The 14,235-nt window shown below is 38.1% G+C and overlaps 1 protein-coding gene across 3 annotated transcripts in view; it reads right to left on the bottom strand.

Annotated features, from left to right (window-relative positions):
- ERAP2 (endoplasmic reticulum aminopeptidase 2) overlaps positions 1-14,235 on the bottom strand; it is a 40,812-nt gene that overhangs the window by 19,433 nt on the left and 7,144 nt on the right. For all 3 annotated transcript variants that reach the window (XM_082723875.1, XM_082723876.1, XM_082723877.1), the window contains 6 exons: positions 13,076-13,214; positions 9,448-9,582; positions 7,675-7,795; positions 4,983-5,137; positions 1,394-1,507; positions 164-295 (listed from right to left, as the gene is read on the bottom strand). In XM_082723875.1, coding sequence (XP_082580001.1) covers positions 164-295; positions 1,394-1,507; positions 4,983-5,137; positions 7,675-7,795; positions 9,448-9,582; positions 13,076-13,214 — 796 coding nt within the window. The remainder of the gene's footprint in view (positions 1-163; positions 296-1,393; positions 1,508-4,982; positions 5,138-7,674; positions 7,796-9,447; positions 9,583-13,075; positions 13,215-14,235) is intronic.

The following is a 14,235-nucleotide window of genomic DNA, read 5'->3' on the forward strand; positions in this document are numbered from 1 at the left end:
GGAGCTTAAACTGTACGGAACATGGGTGGTGTCTGAAAACGGAACTTCAAATACAACAAAAGTATAACCAGTGGCGGGAATCAGCAACCAGTAAGTTCAACTGCTGATCTTACAAGCCTCATTACATTTCTACTGAAAGCAGAGCTCCCACAGCATTTACTACCTTGTTATAGGAAACGGAGTCAAACATTTCTGCTATCTGCGTAGGAGTTTCTGCTTGATTGGAGATAGGACGGGATGAATTTAATGAATCTTTTTTAATTACTGTAAAACACACGTCTGAAAAAGCATCATCCTAAAGAGGGAAGAAAATGTTTTCACTTTGAATTTGACACTTTCAAAGCAGTACAAAACACAGTAGGCTTAGAAAGATAATCATCATAGAAGTAGTCATTTCTTACAATTGATTGTAAGTTTCTTTCCCCTTATATAGTCCCCTGCCACCAATTCTCTACTTCATAAAGGCATAAATCCAACATTCCTTCAGACATTGGTTGAATGTGTACCACATACCAGGCCCTTGGATACAGAAATAAAATGGTTCCCATTTGGTGAACACTTGCTATGTGCCAGGACCTTATCTGTGATCCTTTCAACACTCCTGTAAAGTAGATGCATTATGTGCTCTTTACAAGTGAGAATATATGAAACTTTGGGACTCCACCATGGATTCAACACATAGCAAATAAGAAGACATTGACTTGGGCGCCTGGGTGGCTCAGTGGGCTAAGCCTCTGCTCTCAGCTCAGGTCATGATCCCAGGGTCCTGGGATCAAGCCCCGCATCAGGCCCACCGCTCATGGGGGAGCCTGCTTCCCCAACCCCACCCACCTGCCTCCTTGCCTACTTGTGATCTCTGTCAGTTAAATAAATAAATAAAATCTTTTTAAAAGAAGAAGAAGGAGAAGGAGAAGAAGAAGGAGGAGGAGGAGGAAGAGGAGGAGAAGAATGATGACACTGACTCTGAATCCATGACTCTCTGTACCATACTGGACCAAATGCCTACCCAAAGAGCTAAGTAAACATTACAAACCACCTTGATATGTAGTGTTCAGACTCTTTATGTGTAAAGAAAAAGACATGTTTGAAAAAAATCTTTTCATATATTTTAGGGAAGTGAATAGGCAGGCCTTTTGAAAATTCTAGAAGCGTGTGCCCCAATTATGCTTAATTTTCAGGTTACATGCCGAGAACTCTCCAGAGGATCTTTAACCACGAGCCCCATCTCATCCTACATCATTGTTCATGGACAGTGACTTTCTTTCCTCTCACCTCACATACACAGCTGTACATTTGTACTATTAGAGCTCTCTGCCCATAGATTTCTGGGTGATAGATTTGTGTTATGGGCTGAATTGTATATGTGGTACGACATACAAAATTGTAAACTTACAGATTGTAGCTCTGGATATGTGGCATTAACAGAGACGAGTTCCATGTATGTTGCAAAACCTTCATTGAGCCAAATATCATTCCACCATTCCATTGTAACCAGGTTGCCAAACCACTAGGAAGCAGAGACTCAGTGTTACTAGAAGTTAAACAAATATTGGGGTTCCTGGGTGGGTCAGCTGGTTGAGCATGGGACTCCTGACTGCAGCTCAGGTCAAGATCTCAGAGTTGTGAGATAGAGCCCTGAATTACCCCCTCCCCTATTCTCAGTGAGGAGTCTGAGATTTTTCCCTCTGCCTCTCTCTTTACCCCTCCCCCAGGCTCATGCACATGCTCTCTCTCTCTCTCTCTCTCTCTCCCTCTTAAATAAGTAAGTACATTTAAAAAAAAAGAAATTAAACTAATATAAAAAAATTATTAGGGGTGCCTGGGTGGCTCAGTGGGTTAAAGCCTCTGCCTTCAGCTCAGGTCATGATCCCAGGGTCCTGGGATGGAGCCCCGCATCAGGCTCTCTGCTCAGCATGGAGCCTGCTTCCTCCTCTCTCTGCCTGCCTCTGTGCCTACTTGTGATCTCTGTCTGTCAAATAAATAAAATCTTTAAAAAAAATTATTAACTAGCAAAAATATATAATGGATGCTGACATCCTTCTTTCAATGGTTCAGGCCTTTCCTCTCTCTGTTGCTCTTTTCTCTCTGTACAACTTCCTTCTACTGACTGCTTTGCCTTCTCTTCTCATCACCACGTTTTTGTTTCCTGTTTACTTTTCTTTGTGTCCTTCTTGTGTCCAGCTCTCCAACTTCCATTTTATCCTCCCAACATTTCTTAGCTATTAGATTTTATCGAGAAAAAGATATAAAATCTTACCTCATCCTTGATTTATGGTGATGGCCTTAGGAGAGATCTAAGCCAAAATATCTTTGGTGAAGTCACTTCTTTATATTAAGTAGCAAATATTTGCTTTATATTTAAGTAGCAAATATTTCAAATTCTTACAGAATCATTTAGGACTCTTGGATTGCTACATAGTATTACTGATGAGGGAATTTAGTTGTTCACTTTTTCTCTGACTTCTTCCAGAGATTAACCCAGACACTAAAGCTAAAGTGAATAAAGTTTTGAGATTTTAAATATATAAAAATAAAATTAACAGGGTGCCATAAGGAGAGCTAAACAGCAATTTACCCTGGACCTATATTTGATCTGTAACCCTGGCTTTAAGTATTACTACTTTTTCACATACTTTTGTATTTTATTTAGCCTATGTGCTTGGTACTATCCATCTAGTTTATCTGTTTCAGAATTGCAATCTCCAGAGAGTTGGGAAATTAAACAAAAAGATTCCTAGATTCAGGGACACCTGGGTAGCTCAGTTGTTTGGGCATCTGCCTTTAGCTCAGGTTATGATCCCAGGGTACTGGGATCGAGCCCCACAACGGACTCTCTGTTCAGCGGGGACCTTGCTTCCCCCTCTTTCTCTCCACTTGCCTCTCTGCCTACTTTTGATCTCTCTCTCCGTCAAATAAATAAATAAATAATCTTTTTAAAAACGGATACATAGAATCTTAAAAAATATATTCTAAGATTCAGAAAAGACTTCTTATAGTTATAGCTAGATATGTAGCTTCCAGAAACGGTTTAAGCTCTATTTCTTTTCTGACAACCCTCATATCATTTTGCAAGTGGGCACCAGTCTTCCTGAGAGCATCTGTGAAAATGGATGGGAGGTATTTCCTTAATTGGAGAAGTGATGAATATGAAAAATCCAAGTTGAGCTATTTTGGATAATTGACCAGTTAGTAAGAGTGATTTATCCATTCATTCAATAAATATCTTTTGAGAACCCACTACATTATTGGCAACGTGCCATATAGAAATAGAAAGATGTATACAATACAGCCTCTGCCCTACTACAAATAATGGAGGGCAGCCGATAGATAAATGCACTAAAGCGGTATGGTGCTATGATCAATGCCTGTACAAAGGGTAGAGAAGACTCCAGGAGTTAAAAATTTGGGGAGTTCTTTTTGGGGAGAGTTATTTTGGGGAGAGTATGTAAGTTAGTTAGGAAATGATTCATTTCCTGCCTCTTACAAGGGGTCTCAGGTATGTTGGGAATAGCGTGTACGCTAGGCAGATTAAGTAGCAAGAGCAAAAGCACAGAGGAGCAACACAAACTGGCACATTGGGGAATGGAAAATAGTCTAGGATCGCCAAAGCTTATGGTGTGGGTAAGAGATGAGGCTGGAGAAGTGGAGAAGAGCTTAATCTTGGGCCCCTGGTATGCCATGCTATGGACCCTTGGCCCACTCAGTTGGCACCGGGAGTCTTTGTCGGAGTGAATGGTCATAGGGAGATCAATGGGGGAGACAAAAGAGTCAAGACAAAAATTCCACTGCCGTCTGCCGCTTCAGCCTTGGATTTTTTACCTCTGTGAAAGAGAAATTGTAAAAGTGAAGGCCAGAGCAGCCTCAGAGGTAGAGTTCTCCAACCATTTCCCTAGGAACATTCAGTAGAAAGATTAGAAATTCCAGATTCAGTCAACTGCTTTAGAGCTACCAGTGACTAATAATCAAAAGCCCTAAGATGGGCCAGTGGGGAGATTCTAAACCAGAGGAAGCCATGCATATGTGCTTCGATTACAGTGCTAAGCATGGTTCTTATGTAATTGGGTACTTAGTTCACTGCTTAAATAAAATCCAACTCATTATTATAATAATGATAAAGGATAAAGTTAAAAATTAAAAACAAAAGTTACTAGCTTCTAATAAATACAATAACATGATCGTTGTCTACATGGTAAAAGAGAATCTCTGGGGCTCTTAATAATTCATTGTGTTACTAGGAATTTTCAGAAATGAAATAGAGCAGAAATAGTCTCTTATATCTATAGAGTTAGTTTTATGGTTCTGAATTTGCATCTAACACAGTGTTGATAGATGGGCTTTGGAAATCTTAGCCTGTAAGAAATGGGAGCAGAAGCAGAGATTGTTGCTGCTGTCACTAATAACTCACACTTATTGAGTGTGACAGGCACAGGCACTTATTTGTAATTCTTCACAGCAGTTTCAAGAAGCAGGAACTACTATTAATTTAATGTTATAGATGAAGACACTGAAGTTCGGAGTTAGGTAATGTGTCTAGGGTCAGCCACCCATGAGTACTTGGATTTGAAGTCCTTGCTATGGCCATATAGTGACATCTTCCAACTGAAGGGAGATTGATTTTGCCCTGGATTAGGGGGTAAGGAAAACTATTTTTAATAGAAACCTCTCCTTGTAGGGTTTCCAATTCTGCCTCCTATGTATCACCATAATCCATAACTTCTCTACTAAAATACATAGGAAGGCTTTGCCTTGAAGAGTTTTAAAGGATACAGTGACCATTTCTCTTGTGATAACACACCTGTGTGAGTGTCATAGTGTAGAGATTGAGATCTCTGCTACTGGACATACTGTGTTTGGTTCGATAGTCTCCAAGTTCCCCTCTAAGGGTAAAATGATATAAGTTTATGTTGTTTCAGGAAGCCCGCTGGTGTCCTGTACAATGCCTTTTGGACTGATGCTAAGAGAATGTCATGAGTGTTAGGTACCTGGTGGGCTAGTTCATGGGCTATGACTTCGGTGACCAATAGTTGATCAGAAGCAGAAGAAGTGTTAGTATCAAAGAGCAGTGACGTCTCTTTATATGTGATAAGGCCCCAATTTTCCATGGCTCCAGACTCAAAGTCAGGAATAGCAATTAGATCTAAGAAATAAGAACAAACATACTTGATCATTATGGCTTCTGCATCAGAAATGGGATTTGCTTCCCCCTCAAATACATTGTGACACTTTCATGTATAAGCAGATGTTCCGAAAACATAAAGACTATTGCAACATTGACCTGGGGTCTTGCAGATGTACTGAAAATAATCGATACCCATTATTAAGCAGCATTAATTCTATCAATACAATTTTGGTTATAGCTGAAGTAACCTGTTGACATTTACCCACTTGTTGCAAAGCGTGCTAAACTCAGCAAATACCTTGGGTGCATTAGTGCTAAGAAAATGATTTTTTTAGAAATACTCATATTGTATTTTATATTAATACTACTCAAAAACTTTGAAAGGTATTAAATAATTTTTAGTATGTTTGAGATTCACCAAAACATATAATGAACTAATTTCTGTAAAAAAAAGAATAATATGGGATTTCAATTTTAGGAAAACATCTTTTAGGAGCAATCTCTATTGTCAATATTTCAATTACTTTTTCAAGAATGTGTGGTCTCTATTATGAGCAAGTGTCCTTTCTAAGGCAGTAGAGGAAAAAAGCTGTAGGCATCAATTATTTCTGACCTCAATTTCCTTTTCAACATTGATATGTTCTCTACCCCTTGACAAAGTCTTGAGGGAAAAAGTGAAATTTAATCATTTTTAAGCAACTCAGGTATAATGTATATTAATTTATATTCTATCTGTGTGTGTGGTGTGTGTGTGTATGTATGTATGTATGTATACTCATTGCCATTGATGTCATGTAGGTGAGAAAACTTCTGACTAATATTTAATCTTGGAATTTTTACTTTTTATTCTGCTAGACCATTTTGGAAGAAATACGGTTTGACTAAAAAGAAAGGTAATTTTTTTAAGTTGAAATGAACCAAGTCACTTGCCTTGCGATTACATTGTCTGGAATTAATACTGGTTAATTCTAGTGGATAAAAACAAATACTTATAAGACAATCTAAAGTAAATTAGCACTAATAAAGATTAGTATTCATTAGAACTTCAAATGTGGGATGAATTTTTTTTGTAAATTGCACTGATGATTTTATAGTTGGATTATCTCCAATAATCATTAGAGATACTTGTATCTAGTTTAATTTTTCCTAAACTGCATCCTTCTTTTCAGTTATTTTAAAAATACATTTCACAAGGGTGCCTGGGTGGCTCAGTGGGTTAAACATCTACCTTCAGCTCAGGTCATGATCCTAGGGTCCTGGGACGGAGCCCCGCATTGCATGGGTCTCCTTGCTCATTAGGGAGTCTGCTTCTCCCTTCCTCTTTCCCTCTGCCTCTCCCTGCTTGGACTCCTGTGCATGTGCTCTCTCTCTCTCTCTTTCTCTCAAATAAATGAGTAAAATCTTAAAAAAAAAAAAAAAAAAGGTACATTTCATATGATCTTCAAGGTTGTATTGTTCAAGAACAAGGTAAAAGGGGGGGTGTCTGGGTGGCTCAGTGGGTTAAAGCCTCTGCCTTCAGCTCAGGTCATGATCCCAGGGTCCTGGGATCGAGCCCCGCATCAGGCTCTCTGCTCAGCGGGGAGCCTGCTTCCCTCTCTCTCTCTGCCTGCTTCTCTGCTTACTTGTGATCTCTGTCTGTCAAATAAATAAATAAAATCTTAAAAAAAAAAAAAAAAGAACAAGGTAAGGTTGTTGATGGTTGTTATTGGATCTTTCCTTGGCTTTTGACATAGAAACAACAATGGATTATGGGTATATTTAGTATATCTATACTAAAAAACAGATAGAACCTGCACTATAATAAATTAGCAATGAGACTCAAGAACAATAAGAATAAGCCCCTGGAAAAGCCTTTTGATGGTCCTTTTACCTCCTCTAAGGAAAAAATGGCACAGATTCGGAGGGTAAAGAGAAACAAAGACATGATAAGGAGTATGTCTTAATTTTCTCAAGGGAAAAATATGTCACTGTCAGAAATTCTGAAAACCAACCTACATATGTTATGAAACCAAAGTTATGGTTTAATGTGTTTTTCTTAAGATAGAAAATCAAAACCAGGATAGACTATTCGTATCTTCCTATGTAAAAATCTGTTACTACCACATTCAAATTATCTACTTCCTCCAAGTCTTCTTTTATTTTTAAATCTTTTAAATCTTATCTTTCAACTTCAAATGCACTATAAACAGATAGAGGGACAATTTCTAGCTATTTACATAAATCTTTGGCAAATTTTATAAAAGACTGCTGGTCTTATACAAATACGGCATAGAAAAAGGTTGTATGTTCCGGAAAATTCATCCAATTAAATCTAAGATGTGATACAGCTATTTTAATATGAACCAGATAAAAGAATAAATGATCCACACTACTCAGACTTCTCATAAATACTTTTCTTTTCTACATTCAAGAACCATCTCTGAGGTACAAATTATTGCTTCCTGGGCTAACTGAACTTCTTCAGTACTCATTTAAATCACATATAAAGACAAAAAGAGAAATCAAAGCAAGGTCTATAAGAAAAATAAATACAATGACACAGAATTTGAACCTACCCAGTTTGGGGAGTGGATAATTGATATCAAAGTAGTTTTCATAAAAATCGAGTAGCTTTAATGATGCTTCCAAAGCATAATGGGTTTGACTCCATTTTTCTGGAGATGCATAGACGGACACCTGGAAATGTTGATCAGAAGAAGTGGTCTTTGAATGTCACAAATCCTTGGCACAATCCCATTCCTAACAATCCTCACTCAAAGAAAGCTAGACTGAATTTTTCATGAAATTTTTAAAATAGATTTAGCATGTTTTTGATGGGGATAAGACATTTCATAAAGTATTACAGCAAAAGTCAGTCTTAAAAATTATAAGCTATCTTGTGTCTTCTATCATATTCCATTCCCTAGGTGCTAATCTGTAAATTTCAAACTATATGAACTCACTATATCATGAGAGCCCACCTGAGCTCATCACTATTATGCATTCTAGCACTTGAGTTCTAGCTTTCCAGAACTGTGTCTACCTGCACAAGTCAAATAAAACATAGATATATGAGTTGGAAAAGCCTTCAAGAACTTATCGTATCCACCTTTCCATCTAGTAGACTTTAAACTCAAAAATCCCCAAATATGTTTCTTTACTCCCCCTCAAGTAAATAACCACCGAGTGGAAAAAATTAAATTACATTCCACTTTTATTGGGTTTCAGGTATGCTGCTACTTTCATTTTATGGTGTGCTTTCATGCTCTGAATTACCTAAAGTCCCTCAGAACTTTTATACGAAGGATATATTAATAGTTACCATCTTTTGATGGCTTATCAGGCACAGTGCTAAATGTGTATATATGAAATCTAATTGAATCCTCTCAACAACCTTATGAAAAGATGGAAATACGTGGAAATTAAGTAACTTGCTCCAAGTCACCCAGCTAGAGAATTGCAGAGCTGCGATGTGAAACCTAGGAAGCTGAGCGGAACCCCTCCTCCTGAAGTTACGTGCCATGACCTCCCATATGTCTATTATCTATGCAGAATCTGACTGTAGAGCTGCTGTGTTACATATCTAGATGCACTGCTCATAACACGTATCTACGTATCTGTAAGCATGATATGTATACAAATTGAAATAGTCATTTAATAGCTATTTTTCATAAGAATTATTTTACAGTTCTTTGAATGTTTTTTGGTTCTTTGGTTCTTTGACGGTTATATTTAGTTCTTCAGGGTAAGCAGATGATGATGATGATGATGATGGTGGTGTCTCTACTGGTATTTACAAAACTCTGTAAGATACCCATTGGGTATTTTAAGTTTTTGCAAATAATGAAGACTCTAAAAATTTGAAGTCTACCTCTCTTTGAAGAAAAAAAAAATATAGAAAACAATTGGAAACAATGTGAATGTCCTAAAATAAGAGGATGACTAAAATTTCTTTTGGTGCTTCCATGCAGTATAACACTAAGCAATTGCTAACATAATATTATAGAAAGTTCCATAAAATATATTATAAAAGTACTATAGAAAATTTTAATGGCGTTCAGTTCTTAGGGCATATTATGGTGAAAGTAGAGTTAAATAATCTAAAACATTATTTTGTAAAAAAATGAGTATACACCATTATTGTATATACTCACATATATTGACATATATATGGAAAATATTTGGAAAACTTACACTAATATTATCAGTAATTCTATCTTGGTGATGGGATTTATGAGTAATTTATTTTATTTTTTTGCCTATTTTGTGAAATAGGCATGATAAAAAGCATAAGAAAACAAAAGCTCTTTGCTCTCAAGACTGTGTATAAAATTAGAACTCAGTCTCACCTTGACCCCTGAGGAGGTGGTGCCACTCACAGAGTTGAAATCACAAACTACATAGGCTACAAGGTATGTACTCATTTTTACAGTAGTTTCAAAATGATCTTCTAAGAGGCCTTCTTCAAGTTCAATTGTCTTCACCTTCAGGAATGGGAAAAAAATTTGAAATTTGAAAGTTGGAGTATTTTACAACAGTACCTATGACTTAAGTTGGTGAGTTAGAAGAAGATCCCACCACTTTGAAGGACTTGAAGATCAATGGCCCATCCCATTCTATGACCTCTACTCCCCTTTTTTCTCTTATCCCCGGACTTCCTCTAAGACATCATGTACCACTTTTGGGACCCCAAACGATGCCAGATCTTATTTTGTTGCTTGAAAGCATAAAAACATTTTAGGGGTTTCTACTTTCTTGAAATGCAGTAATCTCCAACACTGGCAGAAATCAAAGTTCTGCACTTCTAAGCAAAAATATCAAAGAATGTCTCCTTTCCCTTTGTTTGTTATATAATAAATCTCTGTTACAGAAGGAAATGGGATGCAAAATTGTGTGAGATGCTTTTCATTATCTTTTAGTCCTCTTATTTATGTGTGAGGTAGGTGCTATTTCACAGGTGAGGAAGCAGAGTTTCAGAAATGTTAACTGAATTGCCCAAGATCACATGGCTAGTTCCACAGGAAGACCAAAATGTGGATGTGACCGTGTGACTCCAAAGACATTGTTCATTCCTTCACTCGCTGTGTGACAGCTTGAGTCATAGTCTTATTTTATCTTTGCTTCATTGATTCAGCAATGAAAGCAGGCAGACCAAGGAGGTCATTAGTAATTTAAGCTTCGGCCTATCTGCGGAAGAAGAAAGAAGTTTTAAGCCTACAGACGGGCCAGCCACATCTATCAAGTTCACTGAGTAATTACTACTCTATCTTTAATTGTTCAGGATAGCTTGTCCTAGAGATGGCCTCTACCATGGTACAATGCCCCAAAATACTGAATGGATACAGATCCAATAATCTGAAAATACCACTTTCTTTAAATTGGTAACTGCTTAGACTAGCTTTCCCCTCCCAGCATCCCTTTCAAGGGATCAGGCTTGTGACAGCACTAACCAGGGCTTGTCAAGCCTGTTTTATCTATTTGGGTAAGATTGCAGATTGCTTTGGCAAGAGAAAATGCCTTGAAGTATTACCAGAAACTGCCTAGCCTACTTAAGTGACAAATGTTTATGTTATTTAATTCTACTAGCATTCGAGTCTATAGAATTCCATTTAAAAAATGAGGTCCTAAGTTTTAAGAAAACAGCAGACATTGACCAAATACTTTACAAAAGGTAGCACTATATATAGGACTGCAATATATGTACCTCCTGCAAGTTAACTTTGTAGAACAGCAGTCTCTTTTTTGGGGATCTGATTCAATGAGAATTCTATGAGCACATACTTCTATCAGACACGAGGATTATGGGAGAGGCCGGGGAGAGGGCGTTATGACTGCAGTCTTATGACCAAACTCCGTAAAAAACCATTTAGCCAAGTGGGTTAGAAGCAGGAGGGGAGAAGGAGGAAGGTTGTGGGACACTGGGGAGCCGAGACTCTCTGACAGGAGACACTGGTGGCAGGAGTGGTTAGGAGATAGATGGGCATTCCCTCTGATTTCTTTCCCCAGATGAAGATACAGCCCATGGAGACTGAGTTTTGTTCTGGAACCTGGAGTGAACCATGTAGATTAACATTGCCTTAAATGGAAGTGCATGGGGTGTTCGTGTATGTTCTTGCAGGATGGTGATGTAATCTCCAAGTACAGAACATTTGTTACTAGACAAAGATTTAGCTGTTTCTCACTGTTGGCCAGACTTTCCTTACACAGCAAGTATCATCAGCAGGTGTGTGTTCCTTTAAGGAAAGAAGGGGACAAAGAAACCCTCCAATGACATGCTGCCCCCACTAGTACAATTCCCTTAAATCTTGTATTCTCAACTAAGCAGTTTGAGAGCTCAGTGTGTGTTGCTCCTTCTCACTAATCCATAAACCAGATTATCTGCTGCTGTGATTGTCCAGAGTGTAAGACCGTAGCATGACTTCAGTTGTCCTTTTTGGCCAACCACAGAAACCTGGGTAGGGCATGTCGGTGAGAAGCAGAAAGTGAAGCCAGTATTTGTTGGAAAAGTCACTATCCAGGGAACGGGACAAATCAGTTGAGACAATGCAAATATTCAAGGATCGTATAAAATATTTTTGAAACATGCACTTATTTGTCTTAAATAGGAGAAGTTGCTGGAGGTTTCTAAAGATAAAAAAAAAATTTAAGTTCTAATATAATGAAATGGCAATTATGTTTGCATCACATTTTAATGAAAAAGCTTGAAAATAATTATATTTTTACTTTACCTTCCGTGATTACTCACGTGAAAAATGACATTAATAAAGAACTGCTGGGAAAGAGACTGAACTGCCCTTAAATGAACGTACAGTTAGAAAGCAGACCTGCAGTTCAAGTACACGATCATTTTTACCTGGAAATGAGTAGGCTAATTAAATTGCTGTCTGGATGATCAGGGAAAAACTAGGATATGTGTCACGTGGAGTATTGTCACTTTTCCCCTTGATCTGTTCTGCCAGTCTATCAGAGCAAATACCTTTTTTACCAGCACGAAACAGAAATCTAGGGAAACTCAGTGTCTTGTGTTATCGACTCATTTCTCCCCTTCAGGCATAGAGGCTGATCACTGTGGAGGGCAGAGAAAAAACTGGGGTAGGGCCCCTTGCTGGCTTATGATGGCCCAGCTGCCTTCTGGGCTGCTCATTTTTGCTGAAGCACGATCAGAAGAGCCTCTATTTTTGTCTCACTTTCCAAGCAGCAATTGTGAACTATTTTATATTTTGTCAAACATCACAAATGGCAAGCACATCATTAGTCAGGAAATATCAAATGAGGCCTGCCGTCAGCCGTATCTTTCAGAGTCTCCGAATTTTGAGGGCAAATAAAGGGTTCAAATGTCTCTTTCAGTTAAAAAAAAAAGTGTATAACTACCATAGATGATTTTCATAGATAATTTTAAGAATTACCCATGGAATTTAAAAAAAAAAAAAAAAGGGATTTCTAAGTTTCATCAGAGACCACTAGAGCAGAATTTCCAGGGAGGAACCCAGGCAGGGTTCTCTAGATCCTTCCCACTCTAAATGTGAGGTCTGGACCGGCAGCAGTGGTACCACCTGGGAGATCATTAAAAAGGCAGAACTTTGAGCCTCACCATGCCAACCCGAATCAGAATCTAAATTTTAACAAGATCCTCAGATGATTCATCTCAACATTAAAGTTTGAGAAGCACTGCTCTGGGTGGCTCTGAATTTCATCATTGGCCAAGTAACACAGATTGAAAAAGAACATTGTTTCCATATGAATACGAATCAAATATAAATCACTTTTTTTTTTAACTTCTGGTATAACAATGCCCCACACAGAATGATTTTAAAATCTAGTAGGATTGGGGTTATTATATAATATGTAGATGGAGAAAACAAATTAATGGCTTCAATCTTGAAAACAAAACAAAACAAAATATATTAAAAAAAATACAACAAAGACCAAGGCTCAACTTGAGAATGATTCCCCCAAAGTTTCTGCAAGTGACAATACCTTTGGCATGTTGGATAGTGCAACGTGTCCACTTTCTCTTCTTATCTTGATGGAAAAGTTGGCTTTAAATGATGGTTCATCAAAGCAAGGGAAAGCCATCCGGGCTTCAGTTGGCTCAAAATCAGTTACTGCAATTATTCTGAAATGAAGAAACCACCGGCCAGAATTTTACAAGTGAAAGCAAGAAAAGAAATGAACTATACCTTCAGAACACAGCTTATCAAACCTAGAGGTGATATATTTGACTTCTCAAACTATAATCTTAGTGAATCTAGGCTGTCTTTTTAAATAAAACAGGGGTAAATTCTGTTACTAGCTGCCAACCGTGAATTATAAACAGTGCTAGGTGCTCTGCTTATGTGACCTCCTTCACACTCATGGTAGGCAAGGATATTGAGATTCAGAAAATTCAAGTAAGCATACCAGTTCCTTAGCTACTAAATGAGATAGGCATGTCCAGTCAACGTGATGCCGAAACTGACTAGGATATGAGTAGTAAAATACCATCTCTAAGGATGGGGCTTCAGTTGGAGATTTGAGTACTTGTGAATGTGAGTGATACCTTAGGTTGTGTTCTCAGAAAGCAGACCCTGCTTCATTAAAAATATGCCTCCAAGAGATGTTAAGGAGGTAGGTAAGGAGTGAAGGAAGCAGGATAGGATAGAAGAAAAAGCAGGCTGGATCTGGCGTCAGTCCGATCTCTGGGGAGCTCTGGAATGGAAACTACATCTTTAAGATTTCCCCGACTAGAGGCAAGGAGCTGGGATTTTATATTTTGTACCCCATGGGCAGCCTAACTCCCAGGAACTTCTAGCTTTCTCTGCTTGCTAGTAGCTCTAGTTCTCAGACTATAATAGGTAGATAGATATTCTGATAAATCTCTGTACCCTATCACCTGGATAATGTCTGAAATTGTATAATTACAGATTTATTCTTTGGACTTAAAGCTTCAATTAAGAAAAAGAGCTGGAGGAGCACCTGGGTGGCTCAGTGGATTAAAGCCTCTACCTTCAGCTCAGGTCACGATCCCAGGGTCCTGGGATCGAGCCCCGCATTGGGCTGTTTGCTCAGCGGGGATCTTGCTTCCTCCTCTCTCTCTCTGCCAGCCTCTCTGCCTACTTGTGATCTCTGTCTGTCAAATAAATAAATAAATAAATAAA

The sequence above is a fragment of the Mustela nivalis genome (genome assembly GCF_964662115.1).
Source record: "Mustela nivalis genome assembly, chromosome: 3".
Lineage (NCBI taxonomy): Eukaryota > Metazoa > Chordata > Mammalia > Carnivora > Mustelidae > Mustela > Mustela nivalis.